At 40.9% G+C, this 25995-nt stretch overlaps 1 protein-coding gene across 1 annotated transcript in view; it reads right to left on the bottom strand.

Moving 5' to 3' along the window:
* The window catches only part of slit1b (slit homolog 1b (Drosophila)), a 97205-nt gene extending 71210 nt beyond the window's left edge, over positions 1-25995 (bottom strand). The window contains exons 1-4 of the mRNA XM_084714730.1: positions 25301-25995; positions 4104-4175; positions 1327-1398; positions 1103-1174 (exon numbers count right to left, since the gene is read on the bottom strand). Coding sequence (XP_084570856.1) covers positions 1103-1174; positions 1327-1398; positions 4104-4175; positions 25301-25542 — 458 coding nt within the window. The 5' untranslated portion in view covers positions 25543-25995. The remainder of the gene's footprint in view (positions 1-1102; positions 1175-1326; positions 1399-4103; positions 4176-25300) is intronic.

Raw genomic sequence — 25995 nt, 5'->3', positions numbered from 1 at the left:
TTCAATTAGAATTAGAAAAGAATAGCCTAATAATTGAATGAAATAACATAATAGATATAGTAATCTACATTTTTGGAGACACTTACGAAACCAATTCTGAATATTTCACACTTGATGTTGCCAAACCATAGGTCACAACCAGGCATTTCCTAGTGGAAGTTATAGCTATAAGGAAGGTTCATGTTTTGGCATTGAGCTGATTAGATCACCCACAGTAACTGAATTTAACTCCAACAAGACTCCACTTTAATTCATCACACATGGAGTGTGCATCTTTCAATACATATTGTATTTGTTTACTAGCAGATAGCAGATCTTGACTCCTCCAATATCGCAACCATTCAGTAGCGGACAATGAAGTACAGTCAAGATGGCAGTGAAGATTAAAAAACATCTTGTATGGTGCCTAACTTTAGTGGATCATAACATATAGGGTGTGGAATTTATCTGCAGATGCTCCAGTTTAAGATGAAACATAATTTTTCTGTGGATGTCAGTTTTTGAGCCACAACAAAGGCCAAAATCTTGACTGAAAGAGATGAGGTAAGCCTTGTTTGATGACGTGCAGCCGCTAACTGGCAGGAGTTAAGAAGAGTGAAGAGTCAGCAGTCGATATAAAACAGAGCAGTTAATTGAAAAGTGAACCCTCAGCCATGAGAGGTGCTTGAGCATACAGTCATATATATACAGAAAAACGTATTAGGTTGATGGCTCCAGTAGTAGGAGAGATTAGCTGCAGACAAAAGGGACACTCACACACACACACCCACACACACACACACACACACACACACACACACGACCCACTGTAGGATCCCCTCCAGGCTTACACCTAGCGGAGATAATTATTTTAATGACGACGACATGTGGCAACTTGATCAGAAGACAAGTGATCAGAATCCTTTAATACCACATACAGCGAGATTTTATCTGTGCCACCTACCAACAACAACTGGTCCCAATATAACCATAATCTGCCCAATAATCAGAACGTGTGTCTGTAGGAGGTGTGACAGAGAGAGTAGGTGAGGAGTATAGGAAGTTATATTTAGAATTGAGGGGAGTAAAAATGAGAGAGTGTGCAGATCTTTCGGAGACTCACAGTCGAGACAGGGCTTCATTCTTCTGGAACAGCAGCTCTGGAAGTTGGCTGAGACGGTTCTTATTGAGGCGACTGTAAGGACGAAAACAAAAATACACTGGATTAAAAAAAACTTAAAATGTAAATATTACAGTCAGTTTCACCTTAATTCTGTATGTGTGTGTGTGTGTGTGTGTGTGTGTGTGTGTGTGCACTATACACTGTGTGAGTGTGTCTGCACTCACAGTCTTTCCAGCTCCTTCAGTTCATCAAAAGCTCCTCTCTCAACGTTATTGATCTGATTCTCCATCAGATGACTGCAATAAAAAAGAGAAAAGGAAGTGAATAAAAAACGAACACTGAGCATAAATGCACTTTGCAGTGCATCCAGGATGTCTGCAGGTTTCATCAAGTTAAATTTAAGACTTTGTAAGACCACTTTAAGACCATTATGAATGCAATTTAAGACCTATTTCATGTTCATTCTCGCAAAAAAGCATGTTACTTGATCTCTTATTAATTAATTAATATTAGTTCATCTCTTAATGAAATCTGCCAATCCAAATCATGTAAAATATCTTGTTCTTTCCACACTTGAAGGTCATTAGGGTAAACTGGTTCCATGTTGGTTCCTTTTTGTTGTTGTTTCAATGTGATTGTAACAAATTTTTCCCAAAAACTCACAACTGAAGCTAATGCAGCTTTACAAAAGCAACGTCATAATGAAATATATATAATAAATAGTTTTAAGAATGTTTAATTTCTTGACACTTCATGTTTGTTTTCTTTCCTGGATGAAGCAAACATACATAGTAAACATAATGCAGTGGATTTGGACGCACCCCCTAGTGAAACTAGGAAGGAGGCGGGGGAAAATAATGCCAATCGCTGGTTGGTAGATTGATGGTAGCCGTTTGGTAGCCATCTGTCTTCAAGCAATGTAATGGGTAAAGCAGTAAAAACATAGTTGCAACAAAATATCCTGAGGGATTTATTTTGCTGAATAAAAAGCTTGTTTGATAAATATTTTTGCCTCAAAAACATTATTCAAGCATAAACTGTTTATCCTCAGTAAAATCTCAGGCTATATTAGCAACAAACATCAGTGCATCGAGTAAATTAAACTAATTAGAGTAAGAGGGTGGCATCAATTTTCCATTTGGCGGATAAATTAGAAAGTGAAAGAACTTAATTATTTTAGGGTTATTTGGTAGAGACCTCGCAAACAAACTGCAGGAATGTTGACACTCTGCATAAAAAATAATTAAACTGAGGCTCTGCACAAACCATAACTACAGACAAACTGAAACATCTTTCATACTCTCATTAATCAAAATGAAAAAAAAACAAAGCTTCAATACACATTAATTCTCCCACAGTTGCTGCTGGCATCGGCACATTTGATAAATACTCTCCACATCGTAAAGCACTGGTGTAACACTCAATCCCCTCCTGACAGCAACGAGCCACGGGCTCCCAGCAGGCTGCTAATCTGTTTTGAGCAGGCCTCCGGAGATGTCATTAGTCCCTGGCATGTCATCCTTTTCACACCTCATGTCCATCACTGACACTCAGCGCAGTCCGGGGGCCTCAGGTTAACACAGGAAACCGGCATCGGTGCAGCCTCTCCCAGAGGGCACCGTGTTTCCAGGTCATAAGGTCGCAGATAAACCCCTCCCTGTTGTAAATTTGACTGACACTGACACCAAACAAGCACCTCTGGGTGGCTCATGTGTCACGGCTGAGCTAAAGCATTATTCTGTTCCCTCTGGCTTTTTGATGGCACCGCAGCCACGATTCCCACATTCCTACCAGACCTAAAACTATGTGGGAAAGAATCTCTGCTGAATACATACAAGCTGTTGTCATGTCAACAAAGAGCCCGGCAGATGTGAGGAGTTAAGGCTCTTTTTGTCCCCCAAAAGTTAATCAAAAATGCACTACTTTAAAGTTGTTCTGGGTATCAGTGATATTTAAAATGAAATTTTGTCAACACTTTGTCATAAGTGTTGTCAGATTGCTGTACTGTTCACACCACACAACTTTCTGTGCTGTAAACACAAGCCTTTGTGTTTTGCATGCACTACATGAACGAACATCAACACATTACGAGACCTTTCACCAGGAGGAATCTCTGACAAAACTGTCTGGTGCTGTGTTACAGAAACTTAAGTTAAGATAGGAAGAGTGGACTTAAGGAATCCTATCTTATCTGAATTTATCCAGTCTTATCTCAAAAATATTAAATCTTTTTCTCGTCTCGCACAGCCAAACAAATCTGTAACAGTTGTTTTTTCCTCAGTGAAACATGCTGAAATATTCAAGAAAAACATGAGCAAAAACAACAAGGGGCATTTAACTTCAGAGCTGATGGGTTAGAGGTTTTGATAAAATCTGAGGAGGAATCAAAGATATCCTTTATGGGAAATTTACAACAATGCTAACTTGAGAGATAAAAGAAAGAGAGTGGGCTAAGATAGCAGACAGTCCTCATCATATCCAGTATCTACTGTGTAAAAGCAATAAAAGGGAAGCCATACAGATACAACAGTTAGTGAATACTATCGTTTGCTACTTCTACAAGTGGAAAAGTAAAAAAAACAAGGTTAGCTTAACATTTATCCTAAAGTTAGGAGACTTTATTTAAGACTTGGGGAAGTGAGGATGCTTGTGCAATATAATTTTCCTATTTAAGTTAGGATGGAAACATTGACTTTTTTTTGTCTAAATCAAGTCTCCAAACTATTTTTTGTCATGAAAACACCAGCTGGAAGTCACATGAGATTATTAACAAATGAAGCATCCGTGTGCAGCATGTTACTGCTGCAGATTCTGGAGCTTGTTATAACTACTTTCTCTCCTCTCCCACCCTGTGTCTGCTCTGATTGGCTCCAAAATGTCCCCAGCATTACCGGTTACTAAACCTGCTCGATATCTTTTGAGAGATGGCAAAGCATCGGTGAGCTCTCCGATCAGATCCACATCAGATGTGGCTGAAAGAATAAATGTGGCTGTGACTTACAGGACTCTGAGGTGTTTGAGACCAGAGAAGTCTGACTTGGTGATGACTGTCAGGTTGTTTCCGTTCAGATCACTGAAAAACAAAGAAGACGAGCAGATTAGAGAACAGGAAGTAAACTGCTGACAGAAGTCAATATCAACACATTCAAATAATCAGTGACATCTGAGAGATGCACAGAGAAATGTTAGTGGCTGGTGTCCTGCATTGGTTATTCTGCAGAACTGGAACCCTGAAGATGTAATTCTTCTGTAATTCTCAAACTTTTTCTGGCACGCTCCACTTTAGAAGCCGAAAAAAGTTCTCACTTTACAGTATTTTTTTTGAATTAATGAAGTAAACAAGCCCATTAACCTGTTTGGATTTACACTTATAGATCAATGAAATGAAATCTAAACCTTTTGGTGCTTAGGTTCTTGGTATATGCCAAATAATCAGAATACACTGTCAGACCTTCAAGCATGAACTCTTAAAAAAATCAACAAAAACCATGTTTCCAGGGACAAAAGAACTTTGGAGGAACTCGGTGTGTTTGCACCACAGAGACCAGGGTCTAAATTAAGTTTCAGGGACGTTACTTTAGCTCAGGAAAAGTCCCTGTTCGGAGGATGGTACTTTCCAAAAGTACAGGCACTTTAGGGGTGGGACTTACAGTGCTGAACACTTCTGATTAGTCAAATACTCGCATTTTATTTTAGCAATCTGCAGTTGCATTTATCAGTTTAAAATTTCCAAACTTTTTCTGGCATGCCCCCTTCACAAGCCCAAAAAAAAAAGAAAATCACCCCCCCTACATTTACACAATTAATATTAATAACAATACTTGTAGAAGCAACTGATAAACAGTAGATTCAAATTGAGTTTTAGTGAAATAAAGGTTAGCATGACAGCCTCAGCTCTGTGGCAGCCTGCCATATAGCAGCTACTGGAAATCCGATTGATTGATTGGAATTGATTCTTGAGATAAATAAAAATATAGATTAACAAACTAACACGACGGGAAGAAGCTGCTCTTCAGTCTGGTGGTACGACAGCAGATACTTCTATATCTCTTGCCTGATGGCAGCAGGGTGAACAGCTTGCGGTTGTGTAATTTGCCTCATGATCGGGGGTCTTTAGTCTGCAGTGGAACTAGAATTTTTCGGGTACTCGGGCAGAAACACAGCTCAACCTATCATTACATAACTATATACCACATTTGCTTTTGTGACTGGAATTTCACAGCTACAATACCTCGACTACTTCTGTTCAATGTGTTGCACTTCATTCTATCACTTCTGAAAACATGTTTCTGCCCAGAAGTGTAAGTAGGTGTGAATAGTTGTATTTACTTTAAGAATGGGACTGTGGCTGGCACTTTGCCAGGTGATCACATATCAAATTCTGTCATATTAATGTTACAAAGGCAGCAGATTAAGCTCCACTTGAACTCACTTTCTGCAAGTTTTTTTTGATCAACCAGAGCTCTCTTTAAAATCACGTTTTTTCCACTTATTTAAAAAGAAAAGATTTTTCCTCAAGGACACTTTCTATGAATACACAGTAAAAACATCTCAGCTCGCACTCAGTCTTTTCAGCGGGAGTTCACTTTGAGGACAATGCTTTTTTTATACTGTAAATCCACTAACATCAACTTGTAGTTGCAAGAAAACCAAGGAAACTGTTTCCTCCAAATGTTTTTTTTTCAGAGGTACAGTATGAGATTCCTTCCAAGATGAAACAGCTACTGTTTGACAGGAGTATCATGTTCCTCCTCGACTCACACCGACACACTCCAGTCATTTCTTCAAACGCTCCGTGTAAAGGTTCACACTACTGCCGCACTCATTACAAGTAACTCAAGGCACTTGAGGCTTCAGAGAAATGACAGTTTCCAGCCATTCTGTGTACACACATAAGGTATAAACTGTTGTGAGTGTGCGTTATGTGATATCGTACTTATGCAGGCACCCTATCCAGCGCAGTGGTAGCGGCTGCTCCTGGCGGGAGGGGTTTAACCCTATGACCTCATTGTCTACTTTGATGGACAGCGGCGAAGAAAGAGAGGGGATGATGTCACTCTTCCCACGAGGCTTTGTGGAGGGAGAGGTAAGCTGAACCCCGTGCTTGTACCTGTATGTGTGTGTGTGTGTGTGTGTGTGTGTGTGTGTGTGTGTGTGTGTGTGTGGAGTGTCATGTTGCTGTACTACTGTAAAGGGTGGAGCAGAGTGTGACCTTGTCCCGTCCCGTATGAGACAGAGAGAGTGGATGTTGTGGTTTGGGTGTGTGAACCAGGTCTACATTCTTCGCTAAAGGGGGATGCAAAGCAAACACCTGGCTGTTACATATCCTCCTAAAGTATTTTCTCTTGTTTCAGGGTTTTTCTGTGCAACATGTCCTCATACCTATAGAATCGATCAGTGTTTCTCAAACTTTTTGCACCATGTACCTCCTCAGAAATTATATAAAAGTTTTCTAAGCCGCACTTTCCAAGCCAGCAGATGTTGTGGACACTTCACTGGCATTTCAGTGCTGCTCAAAATATTCTCCTCTTTATTTTTTTTTTTATTTTAAAGTAGTCAATATCATTTAAAAAGTATATTTAGCTTGCCTACCACCAGTGGTACACACACCACAGTTTGAGAACCAAGGAAACAGATGATTTGCTAATTATAGTCTAGGAAAAAACATGGTTTGGGTTAAAATAAGTACATTATAAGTTATTTTATGTTAAGTTTAGGTGATAAAACAGTATATAGCAAGCGATGGTATCACAGGAGCAATGCCTTAGTGTCTCTGCTATATGACAACTGTAAATGACGTAAAAAATTATGTTTATTCATTTTAGAAATGTTTTCCAGGGGCTGTGTTGATTTTGTGCCCTTTGGTTAAATTATAGCGGCGAGGGCTTTTATTTGGGAGGAAGAAAAAAGACGTGTGTGAATGTGCTTCTTCCAGACGAAAGAAAATGTCATGCTTTTGTTTACTTAGGTTGAAAAGGGCACTTTGAAACACTGAGTTGTATTATAATCTTTTTTTTTATTATTGTTTATCTGAGACTGTGATCTATATGTATGAGCTAGAAGATATTAAGGTTTAAAGTTTGTTTTGCAATATCTGCAGTACATTTGAATGTAAGAGAAAGCTTTTAAATCTGTATTTTATATGTGATTTACTTTATTTTCCAATCATTTGTTGTATTATTGCAGCTTACAGTGTGAATTAATATTTCAAGTTAAACATGCTTAATTACATTATTCATTTATGCATCTATTGGGATTGTCATAAAGTTAAAAAAGGTTTTTAAAAAGTGTGTATGAATGGAAACAAATTAAACTTTATAATACAGTACAGTACAATATATTTGAGCTGTTGTTAAATATTATTGGAATATCACTGGATATTAGAAAAGGTTCCTCTAAGGTCTTACGGTGTGTTCACAACATGTTTTGGAGCTCCAGCGTCATGAATAAAGCTTTTGTGAACCTTCAGTAGGAAAAGCTGGTGATGCTACAACAGGCTGTGTAGCAAGTCAGAGTGTGGTTCTCACATAATCTCATAAATCCAACTGCCTCATAAGGAAACATAATTTGGGCAGCAGGACTGCTTACTACGTTCTCACATGACATGAGAGTTACAGTTGGTGGTGGCTCTGATCCTCTTAATGGGAAGAAAGAAGAAGAGGAAGAAAGTGATGAAAACATGGGAAAGGAGAGGAAAATTGTAATTCAGTCACCCATGTACCCATATGTGCAGTGAAAGAGTTTTTGGTTGCTATAGTCATTCCTCCTCTCAATAACGGCTGTAAAAACATTCCCTTCTTAATTTTATTTTTGCAATGCAAGTGATATGTGGGGAGATCCAGTCTTCTTTGTGTGCAACAATGTATTCTAAAATTCAGCTGAAGATAACAGTGTTTCCTCACACAGCTGCTGCAGAGGAATGGTAACACAAGAGGGAATTTTGTGCTAAAAAAGACTAAGTTTGGAAAATTCCCACCTGATTTGACAAACTCAGTGTGTCTGCACACTTTGTGTGTTCATGTAGGAATAAAACGTAAATCCACTCGGGCCAAATGCTCTCTGCTGATAATGTCCTCCTTGAGAACCTTTGTAAAGGACTGCAACTAAAATGATTTTCATTTGCAAGATATTTATAAGTATCATCATGATTAACTGATTATAATTTTTTAAGAGTTATAAAACAATGATATAGCTCATAATTTCCAAGAGTGCTCAAGAGCGACAGGGTCCACTTGAATTTATTCAAAGCTTTGCCACCACAGTGATTGTGGTTTGTTCAAAGTCTGCTCCTGATCCAACCTTTGCATTCTCTACTTTGCAGACAATTAGTGTTCGGTCTTTTAACATGCTGTCCACACCGTCCCTCTGAAGACTCAGCAGGGTTTGATAGTGGTAGAGCTGCCCTCTAATCGTTGACTTAACTGTGCCGGGAGTCTTTGACAAAAAACCCACCTCACATTCCATGTAGGAGCTGATCCTTCCTGTGAGGACTGCAGGATTGCTGCAACACACTGATAACTGTGCTGCAGCTGCCATTAAAAGTTATCTCACTTAGCGTAACTATGCGATACAGCCTCTGAGATCAATGGAGGCTGGTTGACAGAGATTACAGCACCTGAGATGATTTAACGTTACAGCGGCTTGAAACAGGACTTTAACTCTGGGGACAATGAAGACACAGTGGGACGAGTTTGTAACTTAGAAACTTAGTGTTAGACCATAGTGCTGATAAGAGTATTTGCTTTTGTAAAGTTGGAAGTTATTTATTACCGTGTTTTGAACAACAAGAGTTGTGTGAGGTTATACCGCGTTGAAAAATTAGTCTCCTTGTACAGAGTCATTACACTTTTTGCTGTTAGAATTTAACTGGCGTCTCGTTTCGTGCCCCAAACTGATGACCACTGGTCGCCTAGGAACATCTTTAGTTGGGGGCAGCCATAGATAGAGGAGCAGTGCAACTATGGGAATTAAGAGATGTAGTGATGAAACAAATATTACTTTCCCTATTAATAAATCTGACGATTATTTTCATGATTAGTCTTTAAAATATCCAAAAATTGTGAAAAATGCTCATTATAATTTTCCAGAGCCCAAAGTGACGTCTTCAAATGGCTTCTTTGTCCAACCAACAGTCCAAAATGACAAAGAAGCAGCAAAACTTATATTTAAGAGGCTGCAATCAGGATATGTTTGACAATTTTGTTTGAAAAATGTCTGAAACATTTCATAAATTATGAAAATAGTTTGCAACTAATTTTCTTTCGAACGCGACTAATCGATCAGTTGACAAATCATTCCAGCTCGAAAGAGATACACAAAATAAGTTCTCTTTTCTTCTCTACAGTGAAATTGGTGCTGTGACACCTTCTGCCTCCTGTCAGCGATGGATTTTCAGTGGATACTCATTATCCAGGCCAGTGAATCCAGTGAACCCCAGTGTTCAACATGAACTTTGGCCAAAAACCTGGTCAGAAGTCATGACAGTCTGTAGTCTAGTGGCTCAGTTGGTCGAGTGTTTGCCCCATGTACTAAGAGTGTGAGTCCTCTGCAGCGGCCGCGGGTTAGACTCCCGCCAAAGGCCTTTTGCTGCATGTCATTCCCCCACTCTCTCCCCCTTTCCTGTCATATCCCCAGCTGTCCTATAAATTAAAGGCATAAAAGCATCCAAAAAATATTAAAAAGAAAAAGAAAGTCATGTCAGTTTGTGTTGCTCGCAGCTGCTCAAGAAATTAAATAGCTGCCTTGTTCTGCAAAACATCACACAAGCTGGTGAGGCAGATTGCTGCACCAGAGTCAAGACGATGCAGGAGGAGGCAGTTCTGGGAGGGAAAGCAGAAGCAGGGGATTGGCTGGGACGGAGGGAGGGAAGGATGGATGGAGACGGGCCGTGGCGGGGGGTCCAGAATCACTCCCTGGATGTGTGTGAAATTACCCCGACAGTTAGACTGCACGGGCAACACAAGCATCAGGAGGGAGAGAGATGTACGGCGAGCGATGACCACATTGCCACATGCCATAGAAGCATGTATGGACAATCAGACCCACACCAGGTCTGAAAATATCAGCCGATAATTGAAAAATGCCCAGAAGATTTGTCTTTGTTGTATGAGGGGAAGGAAAGACACACGAGGGAAGAGGGGAACACAAACGCAGCCCTGATGAGGCGTGGTTAATTGAGTTTTGTGCAGCATGGCGGGGTCAGGGGTCAGCTGAGCGACAGACTCCCCTCGAGTGGCGACTCTGCCAAACAATAGCTCATTAAAGCAGAACGCGTCTCACACACACACACACACACACACACACACACACACACACACACACACACACACACACACAAAATCTCAGCCTCAGTGGGCAGTGAGGCAGTTGATCCACTCAGCTCTGCTCTACACTGTTAGATCTGACATGGAGGGAGAGCAGGAGGAGGAGGAGGAGGAGGGGGATGGAGGAAGATGATGAGATATGTGGTGTGGACAGAAAGAAAAAAGACAAACCTAAAGTACAGTCAGGTATCAAACCTCAATACTGTCTGAGTGAGTCCATAGAGTCAAGCTATCACACTGATGTTTTGATGAATTTCATATATTTTTCCACATGAAAAAGCAAAATATTATAGGAAAAATATGTTAATAGTTGTCTTTGATATCAGTACCAAAATTCACAGTGGCACTTGTACTGGAGAAACTTCCAACAATATTGTGTCCTATCCTGGAGAGAGACTGACACTGAGTGAATATGTGAACCCATATTATCCTGAGCCGTCTGTACAGCAGACCTCTGTGCAGACCGAGCCAGATCAGTTACATGTCACAGAAAGTTTAAATCCCGTTCTCATCCCTGGTCATCAAATACCAGCATATTTCCTTCAGCATCTTGTACTGATTAGGGTTGCAAAGTTTGGGCATTTTCTTTAACCGATAGCTGAACACGTTAACAATCAATAAATCTTTAAAAATTAATAAGACACAAAACATTTTTCTTTATCAGTTTAAGTTATATTTGAACAATGCTATCAGTACATTACTTATGTGAAACATTCATTCAGAAAGCAGCAAAACAATAATCTGCTCATCTGCTGCAGGTCCACCTGTCTTTATTCAACAAATAGCTCCGCCAAAAGAAACAATTTCAAATGGGGCTCAAATACTCAGTTTTTAGACAAACAAGGCAGACCAAACCACCTAATTCTGATGCACAGTTTACCCTTAGAGTCTGTATGAGATGCTGCCAGGAAGCCTTTTTAATACAAGGTTTGGTTGGGTTAAGACACCAAAACTACTTGTTACATAAGTTAGGAGACACCAGTGATGCATGGGTTAGGGTTAGGGTTAACCCTAACCCTAACACTTTAAATGACGTTGCAGGGCTGCACAATTAATCGCAATTACAATAAAATCGCAGTATGGTCAAATGCAATATCCAAATCTCAGAACCAAATCACAGTTAGTTGAATAAGGACCATATATGTGAAAACAGCCCCCTTCTCCATACACGGACGTTCTCACCCGACATGGACTGGATTACAGTGAAGTTATTCTAAAGGACCCTTTTGCGTCTGTATAAGACACTGAGCAGCGTGACAAAACGTTGGTATTTGACGAGCTGGGAATGAGAACAGGCGAGAGTTTAATAAGCTGTCACCCGTTCTTTCTAGCACTCAGTCAACAGGTCAATCAAATCTAAACATCATCCACGCTTGTATAGGACTGTCACACCAAAGACGAAAAGGAAATGAACCATCAAAAAATACTGGTCATCAACAGCTTCCATCTGTACGTGCTTTTAAAAATCTTTTGAAAGACTCGTACATGAACACACAGCTCAGTAGGATGTATCAGAGCATGTGTGCAGACAATCGATGCAAATGGCTCATTTTAATCTGCTAATCAATTGAGCATCTGTGCAGGATGCTGGCACCAGTGAAGTATCAAGATACACACACGAGCATAAACACAACCACACAAACCAGTCTTTGAGGGGAGAGAAACAGAGCAACAATATACAGTCTGAATGAACAACAAAGAAACTCAACACTTCTCTGCTCCATCACCTATTTACTGCACAGCAATCCAATTTAATCCTAAAAGCTGCTGCCAAAAAACGTCCTATGGTGGAACTTGTTTTGTTGATGTCCACCCTGTCTGGTTGTAGTGAATGGACCTCAACAAATAGTGTGTTTAATGAACAGAGTTTATAGACTGAAAACCAATCAGATTCAAGTGCTAACTCCAAATGACGGACTGGCATCAGTTTGTTTTTTATCTCTGAAAAGTTGGTCTGAACCAAAGAACAGCAGGTTTTCCCTGAAAAGCAAAGTCAGGGTGTCATATTCTAGGTTGTTGTGCATTGTGCAACATTGTCTGTGGATGACATCCTTGATTACAATGGTTCCACTCAAAGCTGGTGGAAATGTGGGCTCCAGATCAAGAACTAGAGCTCATTTGGTGGAAAAGGGCCCACGGTGGCACTGAAGCAAAGGACCAGAAAACAAGCTAATTTTATTTAACTACAGGGCTGCAGCAGGGAACTTATACCTGGTGCAACGTTATTACTTCAGCCACTTGCAGACAATCAGAGTTGCAGCTGCGGTTTCTCCATTCCTTTCCAGCTGCCGTTTGTGTGACTGTGTGTCTTTGACGTTTCATGTATTCATACAAAGTCAAAGTCTGAGGGTCAAGTGCATGGTCATGGATGTTTCAAAGGGAAATAAACAAATCAAGATCTGAACATTTGGTGTTTTACAGCATCAACCTGAATTCCATTAATATTGCAGTCCTAAAAATCTAAATGAGGAACAACAATGGATATCTATTTTTTAGCTAACATATACTTCAAAACTGCACAAACAGCAGGTATTAAAAAAAATGCAGCTGTAAGCAAGGATTTAAAAACAGACCTGCATAAACAACCCAGAGGGCTGTGTTGGTGGGGGGGAGGGGTGTTGTCAACCCCTGTTTCGATACAACATCAGACCAGGACATACAGGTACTTTGCCAAAACATCATGGCCACACCCCCTTTTGGGAGACTGATAACATAAGATCTAATAGATAACTATATAAATTTATGTACATGTTTCATGTGAATTAGAAATTTGACAAGTTTGTTTAAATTCATGTAGATATGTCTAATAAACATTTTGTGACCTACCAGACACTACTGATTTTGAATTAGCAGGCATAGTTGGGCCGAGTGTTATCTGCTAAATAGCCTGACCTGTTTGATTTAAGCTAGGCTGAGATTTAGTTAGAGATAACTGTCTGACGCTGCTGCACTGTACGACTGAACTTAGCTTAGCTTGTTAGCTATCTGCAGTAACTTTCACCAGCATCTAGCTATTAATCACACTGACAGTGAATATTGATCTAACTTATGTGTTTCAAATCTTAGTGTGAGAGCCAATGGTTATTAAAACAATTGCTTCTACTTTTATTATTCAGCACAAATTAGCTAATTGATATTTACTTTCATCAAAAACTAATTAACACCGCTGCCAAGATTAAGAATTACAGTTCTCTGAAGGCTCATAAATTCTTACTGATCTCTTCTTGGGATCACTTTCCTTTCCAGGAAAGATGGGGAAGCAGAGATCATGATGGATTTGTGAGTTTATTTGTTTTACAACCAGCTACACAGCAGCTGTCTCTTTATATGAAAGCATGATTTTCCTCCCAGAAGGAGGCGGGCCCTGGCGGCTGAGGCTCGATGACGCATTGCCATCTTATACAATCTTGTAAGTGCAGCTGGAGTGACAGAGGGTCAAAGGTTTATCAGATGGTGAAACACTGCCCAACAGCTCATTATATTTGCAGACAGGATTTTACAACTCTAGAAAGTTAGTGGCAGCTTTTGTTTATCTTTCAGAATGAAAAGTGAAAGAGTTTTTTAACTGGATGATGTTGCATTGTTTTAATGGAGTCCCCTGTGTTGGCACCAACAGACTGGCTCCATTCAAATAAATGATCTGATCTGACAGCGACAGACAAATCTGCAGCCTCCTACCGATGAATGATTGAGTTTATACGATACAAACCAGTTCTATGTTTCTATAGCTGGTTTGGATTACATTCGATCTAACAAGCCACACTACAGTTATAGTGGAAGCGGATCTTGGCTTTAATATTTAGTGAAAACCAGCATTAAAATGGCAGTATTCTTCTCACCAAGTCAAACAAACCAAAATAAAGAACAGAAATCTACAAATGCCATGGTAACTGCACCAAACACTTCCCACGAATCCTTCTTAATACCTATTCAGAGCGATTCAGTGCAACCCTGGGGTGGTTTCTTTTTTGTTTGGTCATATGAGAACAGAGCGATCAGCACAAGATGTTACAGAGCGGGAGGTTTCTCGGGACCTTTCCAACCAGCCCTGCAGTGCTTCATTTGGACCAAGACCTGGCCATGACCACCATCCCACCCAGAGACTTGGTAAATGAACCGAAGAGTGGCAGCAAATACTCTGCTGCTCTGAATAAACTCATTTCCTGAGGAAAGAAAAATACTGTTTCCAAGCAGCTTTTATTGATAAATTAAAACTAAAATATACTCTGTGAAATATTACCAAGTCAACACAAGACTGCACTGCAGATGTAAAAGCAATCTTAGGCTACACTCACGCTAATATGCTTTCATTTTAAAACGAAAACAATCTCCGTCCAGAAAAATGTTTTAGCACCATTTCAGAAATAACCTCTGTCCATACAAACACACCTGAAAATAAATATCACACGGCCATTCTTGAATATGCTATCATGAACAGGAAGCAGGCAAGAGGACAAAAAATTATGAGGCAGAAAAATTTAACTTCTCTTCACAGAGCAAAGCAAACTTTTAAAAATTGCATAAATGCATCAGATCAAACCCATCATTCACAAACACAAGCTCACACTCATGACTGAGACAACTTGTGGGGATGGTCCAAATACATTTGTGGTTTTCTGGAGTCTTCCCTCATCACTAAGGTAGTAAAATGTGCCTGCTAGCTTTATAAGTAGCCATTAACTCCTTAAGCTGTGTTGTAGTGACAACAGGCAGCTATCAGGGGTTCAGAACTGTTGGAATCAAGCCCAGCAGGTCCAAGAGTAATGCCAGACTGAAGATCACTTGTTGATCAGATGTATACTTTTACCGCAGAAGGGATGAATGTCTCTTTTCATACTAAAACTCCAGTAGCCGTAGATACAATACTCACTGGCTGGTGTGGCGGCTGGAGGCTAAATCCAATAAGGAATAATTGAGGCACAGATTAATAATAAAGGTCAAGACTGTCAGATTAACAAGGATCTATTAGGAGAATATGGCAGGAATGGAATATAATATTCATACGTATTCATTCAGTTGTCATTAATGTATAATCATTTAAAAGTTAGAATCTTTGTGTTATTGTTACCTTGGAAAGAGCCCTTTATGTGTACCTTTGGTGTGAGTCCTCTTCCAAGGAGTTCGCCATGTTGCGCTGTTTTGTTTCTACAGTAGGCCAGAATGGACAAACTAAACACTGGCTCTACATACAGCCTTTTGCATTTTTTGCGAGGTTTGCACAGCAGATACCAGAATTTTTAACTTCAATAGAGTACTAGTATAAAACCAATATTCAATACTGCTTTCAATGCCACTGCAAAAAGAAAAAAGTCACAGGCAAATAAAATAGCAACCAGCACACAGAACTGATATAGAAAAAGTTACTGAACACTGTCTTGTTTTGTTGCAAGCCAAATTTCTGGCAGGACGTAGCATCAATTGGCACAGAGCAGATTGAGGCAGGAAGTCAGACACAGAAAAGGCAGGGAGAATCCAGTTACTTTTCAAAATAAAAGACCCCCCTTGCAGACTCACAACCATAAAAACAGACAGAAAAGAAACTATATAACCATGTATCCTGCTTATCAATGGTAGAAGCACAAAGTGCAAGGAACGACGACCTAATCAACAAAATCTGAGCAAGAAAACATAATCAGGCATACAAAACCCTCCACTGTGAAATGCTGCTGAAATGCTGCTGGTGGGACTTGCAGCCGTGCAGAGGATGGATCAGAACCGTGGTGCCGACGTGCTGAGCTTGGTGGAATCAGGAATATATCTTTCGTGTTTGGAAGGGGAGGGTGAGACGAGGGGTATTCACTTGGTTGGAATCTGCAACTTCACCACTAGATGCCACTAAATTGCCAGGCATTGGTCATTTAAGATCAGTTATGAATGAGACATCCAAAGAAATGAACGTTTGAAAGTAAAAACATGTTTTAAAACATAAATGTTGGTGTGGATGTAGCCTTAGTTTTCACCTCCTTTCCTCCTCTTTTCTATAACACCTCCTTCATATTGCCATCCTTCCCTCTTTCACCTCCGTCCACGCCAGTTCTCCTTCATGTCCGCCTGTCTCCTCCTCCCTCCTCTTTCCACAGCCTTAAACAACTCTCCTCCCTCGGTCCCTTCTCCTCCTGCTTCCTCCTCCTGTTCACTCCCCTCATCCCATTTTTCTTCCCCGATGCAGCACGGTGGATGTGACTAATATTAGCGACTACACACACACACACACACACACATCGAGGTCTAATGACACTTCATTAGCGGCATCTTTCCCACTGGGGGCCGCGGGGGAAATGGTAAGATGATTATAAGAGATGGACAGAGAAAGACACACAGAGAGAAGCTGAGGTGGCAGCCACTGGTAATGAAACTGAGAAACAATGTGTGTGTCTGTGAGAGAGAGAGGGAGGGGAGGACTGGGAAGTGATAATAAAATGGAAGAAAGAAAAGAATTTAGCTACTTCACAACTAACAAATATTAATACTTAATACTTATCAACACCTGGTGTTTTCCCACTCATACCAAGTGGTGTCTAGGCTGGCTTAAAGTTTTCGTCCAATTTACTGAGCTTCTAAGATACTGCAAATATCTCAAGAGATGGAGGTGAATAATAATTTATTTGCGTTTCTCGCAGGACTGAGAAACCACATTCGAAAATCAAGTTTTTCCAGAGATTATGTCCAGGTTAATCGGGATAATCTGCAGACCCTGCAGTGGACTTTGTTCCGGGAAGTCATGTTACTGTGAGGACTTTTGTCACTTGTACAGTGGTGTCACCACCAGCGAAACCAGTGAACGTCCTCTGCAATTACAGATCTCGACAGTCACTGAATTGAATGAGGATTTGGGGAACTTAGAGTTATACTCCTGCACCACAGTTCATCACAAAAATAGATGCTGAAGTACATTTGGTTTGTTAACTTCTCACTGTTTGATTAATTTAAATTTACTGTATGGAATTTGAAAAGAAAGATGAGCATACTTTATATTCGCATTTTTAAAAAAAACCTACAACCTGCCTCCCATCTGGGGTTATGGTTTAAGGAAGTTTTTGTTAAGGTAGGTTAAATTCCCACCGTATGTCGATGCAATGTCCTCATAACAGATCAAAACATGTACTGTGTGCTGTCTGTGTGTGTGTTTGGCGTCCAAGTGTGCATGTGGCAACTCGGTTTCCCGCTCTCTGCCTGCTGTGTCAAGCGTTAATGCTAATCCTCCTCACACTCAATTAGCTGCCTCACTGGCAGCTACCCTTAATGATTCACACACACACAAATGCTTTCCAACACACACATACATGTGTAGCTTGATTAATATTTTTCTCAATGAGTCATGCCCAATTTATCTAACGATGCATCCAGGAACAGAAATAAACAGACACAGTCTGCCTGTGTCCATATAGCGTTTTTTTTTTTTTTTCTCAGACTGCCAGCTTCTTTTTTCAATTGTTACCAATGAGACGAGAGTGTATGTGGCAGCATGCAGCCACCTAGAGAGAAAAATGCTGCTCCTGGCATCTTTTTTCAGAGCAACCATTTCAAGCACTTCTACTCAAAATTTCTGAATTTTTCAGAAAGACGTAGGTGCCATCACTGCTCCTCCTTTTGAGGCAACCAGTCATATTAGATGGGGACTTGTCACTATGACTTTATGCAATTTTCAAATCGCAGGAGGTGCAATATTTGTTAGAGGCAAATTGTGTGTCCAAAAACATTTAAACCAATGACTACAGACGTAAAACTGTGGTAACAAAGAAATAGAGAAGCTTGGTGTGGCTGTGTCCATCCTGAATGTTATATTGCAGACACTCAATGTTGCTTATGAGTGTTGTGCTTTTGTCACACTACGTGTCGTAAGCTTGTTGCTAAATGTGTAGCTGACCCTCTGTTAGCAAAGCATTAAGTTAGCTACTTAGTCTGGGTTTTTTTTATCTCACCGCACAGATGCTTGATCTCAGCGCTTCCCAGCACCCTGCTGGTGTTTTTCTGCCCTGAGAGTGCAGCGTCTGACTGACTGCTGTTTATATTCAAGTTGTGGGTATCCAGGAACTCTGTACAGATGCCACACTACAGCAGACACACACACACACACACACACACTCAAGTCTCTCTCTCCAGATGTTCAAAGATGAAACATGGGACAGGTCCGACGCAGACATCGACCTGCACTTTCTCACACTCCTGTACGTACAAACACGCTTTGACAGAGTTTGCTTAAAGATTTCCTCTTCCTGATTTGGTGTTGAGTTGGTTTAGTGTCACACAGCAGGAGTTACACCTGGGGAGACGCTTCAACATCAAACTCCGTCCATCTGACAAACCTACAGCACAGTTTGCTTTTTCTTGTGCTGCTTACACACACCAGACACTTCAAAAAGTTTGTACAAGGTACAACGTAACATTAACATTGGAAGCCTGCAGACTTTTAAATGTTATTTTTGTTTACAGATGACAAAATGGATGGATTGGACATGACCTCAGCCAACATTACCTCCATTCAGAGTCTGTAGGTTTGTTTTAGAGATACAGTGAAGATACTGGTATCATAATATCACTCTGAGATCTTTTGAGAGGTGAGTTGAAATCTTACTCTGTAAACCCAAATCCACTACAGTCTTTTGATTTAATCCTGTTTTGAAATATCGTCATCAAAGTTTTTGTATACTTTTCTGGCGTGTTGTGCTGCATTGGTTGCAGTTTTATAGCAACAATTCCACAATTAATTGCTCAAACCAGTCACACAAAATCCATGTGGGTGCAACAAAACTTCTCTGCTCCCGCTGCTGCAGCTGCTCTCTGAATCTGCGGTGGGGAGCTGAAGCTGTTATATCACTGCTTTAACACAAACAGTGGCCAAACCTGGCCAAAGTCATTATCATTTTAATTATACACTATATTTATAACATTTTCCCTACTTCACTTTGCTTATCAACAGGTTTTACTGACGGCACACTGATGCTGCCACCTGTGCTCTCTCTCCACAGCCACAGTCGTTTTCCCCTTACAGGACATGGGAGCTGATGGTCTACCGCTGCCTCGATCCACAGCAATTAATGCTACGTCGGACCTGAACAAATGTGTGAAAACACCGAAGTCAAGCAATAATACAAACTCCTACAACTCCTGCGTCCTGTGAGATAAAAAGAGTCTGGTGGTTGTAAAGAGAGCAGAGATGGCGGCCTCAGTTCCCCACTGGAAAACGCTGTCTGATGACAAAGTTACATTAAAATGGTACTGATGTTTTTAGGTGGTCTTTTGTTTAGGGTTGCTTCTACAGGGGTCCACAGCAGATTCTGTGTTGGGACTCCTGAGGCAAACATGAGCTGATGTGCCCACACACACTTGAAAAACGGTCTAAACTGCAAAATAAGCTGTTTTTGAACCCGGTTTTCTAAATTTGATCATTTATTGTCATTAAGATCTTTGTCAGTGCTTAATGAGAAACTAAACTTTGACATCATATATGTATTTTCACTATTTCAGGCCAAGTTTTCAGTGGCTTTAGCAAGAAGGTCTCTCTCTCTGTGTGGATCCCTTCCATATTGTTGCCAGATTTCTGAGCCTGTTAGTGACAAAAACGAGCAGTTTTCGTGGACGCGTTGTGGCAGGTGCATTCGCCCCCAAGGATTACTTTGCAGCCACTGCAGCCAGTTTCGCAGCTGCTGGCTGAGGCGATCTACTGGGCCAGTTCCAAAAATTTTTGCACCTATTATTTAGACCCAGACTATGTAAAAAAATAATACTGCCCATGTTTAAAAATAGCAGATTTGTCCTTTAGTATCCTTTAGTAACTAACAAAAAAAACACCAGCCATCTTTTCTCTAAAACTAGAGCATATACTCATACACTTAAGAGCACATCACGAGTGTGTTCACAGATATCCTCTTTCTCACACACTTTCTTCTTTTCTCGGCTCAAATATCCACGCTCATCAGGGCCCAAAGGGGCATCCATTTTTCAGTGTTGCCATGACAATCCAACAAGAAGGGGGGTGTTTAGTTTAACTGGTGCAGTCACCTTGATAAATGACCCTCTTATTGCCGCCTGTCTCCCAGGGAATACTGTACACACACTCTGTCTCCCTTACACACACATGTGTACATATTCACACACACACACACACACCACAGAGTCTCTCTGCCCCAGTGGCTAGCTGTCCAGCTGACACACACACTCAGATCACTTTACATGCTAATTGGGCGACAAGCCCTTTAACAAATAGCTGTTTAATGAGCTGCTCCTCTCCACTGCAGGGCAGGGCCCGTCTGAGTCGACACGGCGGTAGACAAGAGCTCTGGGAGAACGAAACAAAGGCCAAGAGGTCACACCGGCTGTGTTTACATGCACAGAGTAACCAGTCAGTGATCACTCACTGCTGTAGGTCTTATTCTTTTTAAAGGGTCAGTTCACACAAATCAGAAAAATACACATCAAGGTTTTGAAATAACTGAAATTCCTGTGGCCATTCCAACACAATGGAGTTAAACGGAATTTCAACCGTGGTAGTCAAAGCAGTGAAGAACTTAACACTAAAAAAAAAAACGTAACTTTGCAAACTACTCTGAAAGACACGCTGGTGTTCAGTTTTATAGAAGTGATTTGAGTTTGTTTTGAACAGAATTTCATTCTGCAAATTAGGATAGAGGCAGAACTGTCAGAAATGGATGAGTCAAAACCTTCATAACTGAAATTAAAAATGCCTGAATGTATGCTGTGCAGACTGTAAAGGCCTCTGAGGCAAACTGTGATTTGCCGTATTAAGTTATATAAATAAAACAAGTTGTGACTTGAATGTCTTGATGCCGCAGACAATTTGTGGAAAACTATGTTATAGATCTATAACATATCAATCCATCCATCCATTCGTGTTTATGAAGCTTTTAGCCAAGCTTGAATTGTGCCATCCAAAGCCGTCACATTTGCTTTAAAATACGTGGAAATTGAAAATGTGATACCAAGACAATGAGGTTTAGGTGCGCATTCTGGCATTGGAGCTATCCTCTAACAGTGAGATTCCACCAGACCCAGGCCTGAGTCGCATTATGGCTGCGCCACATGCGCCAGAGCTGATTTCTGCCATTCTACACAGCACCTATGATTCCACCAGCAGCACCTCCACGAGTCTCAGAAGTGTCTCTCCGCTCCACTTCAAATATTCTGACAGATGCTGCGTCAAACTGCATGGAGCAGATCAAGCGGGCAGTAAGTCAGACGCTGGAAAAGCAGAGAAAATGTGGTCTATTTTCAAAATAAAAGACCCTGAGCATACTTATCCATGGTAGAAGCACAAAAAGCAAAGAAAGAGGGTTGAATCAACAAAATCCATGCAAGTAAACATAATCAGGCTGGCAAAACGCTCCACTACTGAAATGCTGCTACTGTTGGTGTCATGTAGTCGTGTGGAGGACGGATCAGACAGACATGATGTCCCCAGTAAAATCAACTGGTAACATGTCCAAAAAGGATTTTTTGATTCAGAAGCAGTTAGCCTTTGTACCATTTTGAGAGAATCCTTTGACAATGCCAAGTCAGTATGGCAGCCTTCTTTGTTGACCAATTTGGGAATAGGGCTGGAAATTTTGTTTAAAAAATTATGATCCCAGTACAAATGCAAGCACTCTAGTAAATGGTTTATGAAGAACATTTGTAGTGATTGGCTACACGCAAAACCATATAAATACTCTTTTTTTTTCAAGATCTGGGTGCAAAAAGGAATTAATGCAGGCATCATTTGACTGGAGAAGTTTTGATACTACTTGGTACTCAGTTATTTCAATTAATATCTGAATGCAGAATCAGTTGTTTTTGGAATAAAATGGCAAATGATGCTCTTTTTTTGCTCTGGTCTGATCCCACGCCTGTTGGATCTGTCCAGTGTCATGATGATGTGTAAATGAATCTTGGTATGAAGTGTCAAATGTTAGGAATTAGTTACCTTTCATAACATCAGCTACAACTTCCTGCTCTGCTACATGAAACCGTACCTTCATTTATGCCAATAAGACTTATCTTTCCGTATCTTTCAGCTTCTCCTCTCTGTCAGTTACCATTACTTTGTAGAGCATGAAAAACCTTTAGCAGGGAAACGGTTACCATCTCAGCGATGTAAGAAGACGAACGAGCAAGTGGGTCTGCAGGCTCAGAGTTTTTTCCAGGCCATTTCTCTTTGACCAGGGGGCCCAAGCCCTCATCCCTGATCATAAAGCTATCAGCCTCAGAGGGGAAAACATCCTCCACGCTACAGTAAACCAGAGAGGAGGAAGGATAATGTATCTCCACTGGCACCCCTGACAATCATCAATTATTCACACGCAGGCACTCTAGAACCTGAAATAAACACACACACTTACAAACACATGCATGTTCGCTCTGCACTGAGAGACCTGTACAGCACATAAAGTACATACATTTAGAGACAGAAAGAAACAGATAAAGTGTTTTCTTATTTATATACACATAGTCCATACTGCAATGTTCTTTAGGTTTCTCATAGGTTAGAAGATCAGAGTTTCTAAAGGGCAATCTACAGTACAAGATTTTAACATGACTTGCATTGCATTGCTCATCCTGGGCACGTCTTCCTTATTTTTTTTTTTTTAATAATTGGCAAACACAGATAATAAAGCTGCCGTCAAAACTAGACAATTCAGTCAGCTATGGCAGACTTCTATTGCAGTGGCCGACGATCATTTGACATTCATCAATCACACGAGGAGAAATTCTCTGCAGAACAGGCACAGATCAATTAAGACGCCAACTCTATCATCAGCAGATCAGACAGCAGCGCAGCAACATTGCATAAGGCCTTCAGAGAAATGAGGTATGACCGTCACCTTCTTATATTTTACTGTGAAATTTGTTTGCGGTTTGTTCTCTGGCTGTTGTAGCCCCTCTTGGAAATACAAGAAACCACCAACTGAACCAGAAATAGACAAAATAGTTTGGAAATAACAACTGGTACATGTGCTAATATGATCCATGTGCAGTTTCAGTGTGCCAGTCAGTGACAAGATGTGTGATTCCTGGAAGTCTCATCAAAATTAGATCAGTAGGGCAGCAAGGATGGAGTTAGTTTCGGAGTTAGACTTTTAATTACAGCGACGTGTGTCAATTTTCCATCGGCACTGATTCCTCTGGCCAGACAGACGCTAGCAGGCAGCGAAAAGCAGCAAAAGTCCAAAAGGCACACCACGAAACATAGGCCAGATCTCATTTCTTATGGAAAACTACTTTGCACATGATGTAGTCTTTGACAAGCAACTCCTCAGTGTAACGGGATGCGCAGAGTCACCTGCCAAACTACACCTCCGCGCTGCAGCCATGGTGTTTTAAAAGGTAAATGTATGCTTCCCTCTGTGCATTGATAGGTCTGTGGATTACCTTGCGTAACCAGGTGATGATTTCTGGAAAGAGACTTTTTCAAATCTATTATTTTGGCACTTTGACCACCGTAAGTCGAGTGCCATTTAGTTCCATTTGAGAGAAAGCTACGGCCAATATCCCAAGAAAATCAGCAACTCATGTCACATGTAAAAAGCCATATGGGGATTGTAAATATAGCAACTCACTCAGGAGGTAAAAAATAATTTCTTTTAACAATTAATGTTTACATTTTCCAGGCAGAAAAAGATGTTTTCAGCCTCTCAAATATGTAGATTTCCTGCTTTTTTTGATCTTTGGTTATGCGCTGACAAAACAAGACATTTTCTGGCATTTTATAGCAGTTGCAATCCTACACTGAACACAACAATTAACTTTAATCTCTGTTATTATTTTATTTCTGCTGTTAAATGAGCCAATTTGTAAAGGGGCGAGTAAAAATTGACTTTAGGAAAGCAGATTTCTTTTCGTTTTTTAAGTGATGCCATCAGATAACGCTTTCAAATGCTGGAACTTTGTGTAAAGACTAATCAACCATCTGAATTTTGTTAGTGATTGCTTTGATCCTTTAGTGATTTGACTGTCTCAATAACATACAGCTAAAAATATTAATAAAACAAACTGTTGTGTTGTGATGTTCATCAGGAGCGCACTTTGTTTTCCTCACTTTACTTTCAAAACAGACTTGTCTTACAGAAAGAGAAGCAACTTAAAAGGGCCAAACGAAATCAGATTATATTACACTTTTCTAAACCTTGCACTGTACAAAAGCTGAAACAAGATACAGAAAAGAACAGATAAGAAAAGAGCAAACGGAGAGAAGCAGAGGAAATGCTTGGCTTTTTTCTCCAAAGGATGATGAGGAATTTGTACAGTGCAGAGGATATGTGAATCCTGAAAAGATGGAGATTCAGAGAAAATGACAGAAATATCAAAATCTATAACAGGGAAGAATTGCAGAAAAGAGCAACGGTGCCGCAGACCAGCATTATGAATCCTGAGAGTCAAGTGGAGGGTTGAAGTGTGTGTGTGTGTGTCTGTGTGTGATATGAAGTTAAACAGAAGGAGCACAAGAGAAGAGACACTGCATTAAACCACACACACACACACACACACACACACACACACACACACACACACACACACACACACACACACACAGATGCACTAATAATTAAATCCGCTACTACAGACTAACTTAACCCTGCACACACAAACACAAATCCCCCCACTCCCTCCTCTTCCTATATAAGACAAGTGTAAAACTTCTGTGTGAAAAATTAACAGATATATGAATGTTTGATTATACTTGTGAGGACCTTCGTACCCTAACCTACAAACCAAGCCTAAACCCAAGCCCAGGTTCAAACAGCTTCTTGCTTCTTTAAATGAGGAGCAGCAGTATGCCATCACTTCGAAGGATTCCCCTCATCTATCCATCTCTGATTATTTGTTCCTCAGAAGTATAGAAAAATATGAACACACACGTGGTAAGTGTGGGATTACTCACAGCCTCTCAGTCCCTCTGGGGATGTTTTTGGGTACAGAGTGGATCCCCAGGCCGTGGCAGTCCACCGTGTTCCCCAGGCAGCTGCAGGGAGCGGGGCACGCCTCCACGCCTCCCCGTCCTGCCACCAGGACCAGGACCCCCAACGCCAGCATCGTCCGAAGAGCCCGGCCTGGGGCCGCCGCCACTGCCGCCGTCCCACAGCCTCCTGACCCGGCTCCGTCCCCGCTTCTCCCAGCAGGCATCCTGCTCTCCTGCAGCACTGCTCCACACTGCAGAAACCAGCCGACAGATCCTCTACTTTGCCTTCCTTCTCTCTGGGATGACTGACCACCACCACCACCACCACCACAGCCTCTTCCAAAAGTGGATGAAAATGCTGTAAAGTGCAATGAGTCAAATGCTTGAGGGAGCTGAGACAGACAGGTGAAGTTCAGCTCTGATTGAACAGCTGCCACTTGATCCCAAAGTGGCCTTTCAAAGAGACAGAAAGAGAGAAGGGGCTAAAAAAGACAAGTATATCCTCCTCTTCTTCCTCTTCTTGTCCCCGGCTTTAGAGCTCCCTTCAATTGGCTTCTCTTCTTCTACTCTCCTATGTGTTCTCTGCTCTCCCTCCCTCTCTCTCGTGCAGCCGTACAGTGTGTTTGCCTCTCCCCTCCACTTTTCATTGAGTCATTGTGCACTGAACAGTGAGCCAC

The sequence above is a fragment of the Lutjanus erythropterus genome, chromosome 3 (genome assembly GCF_056507025.1).
Source record: "Lutjanus erythropterus isolate fLutEry1 chromosome 3, fLutEry1.hap2, whole genome shotgun sequence".
In the NCBI taxonomy this organism is placed as follows: Eukaryota; Metazoa; Chordata; class Actinopteri; order Lutjaniformes; family Lutjanidae; genus Lutjanus; species Lutjanus erythropterus.
This window is presented reverse-complemented; position numbering and strand designations above follow the sequence as displayed.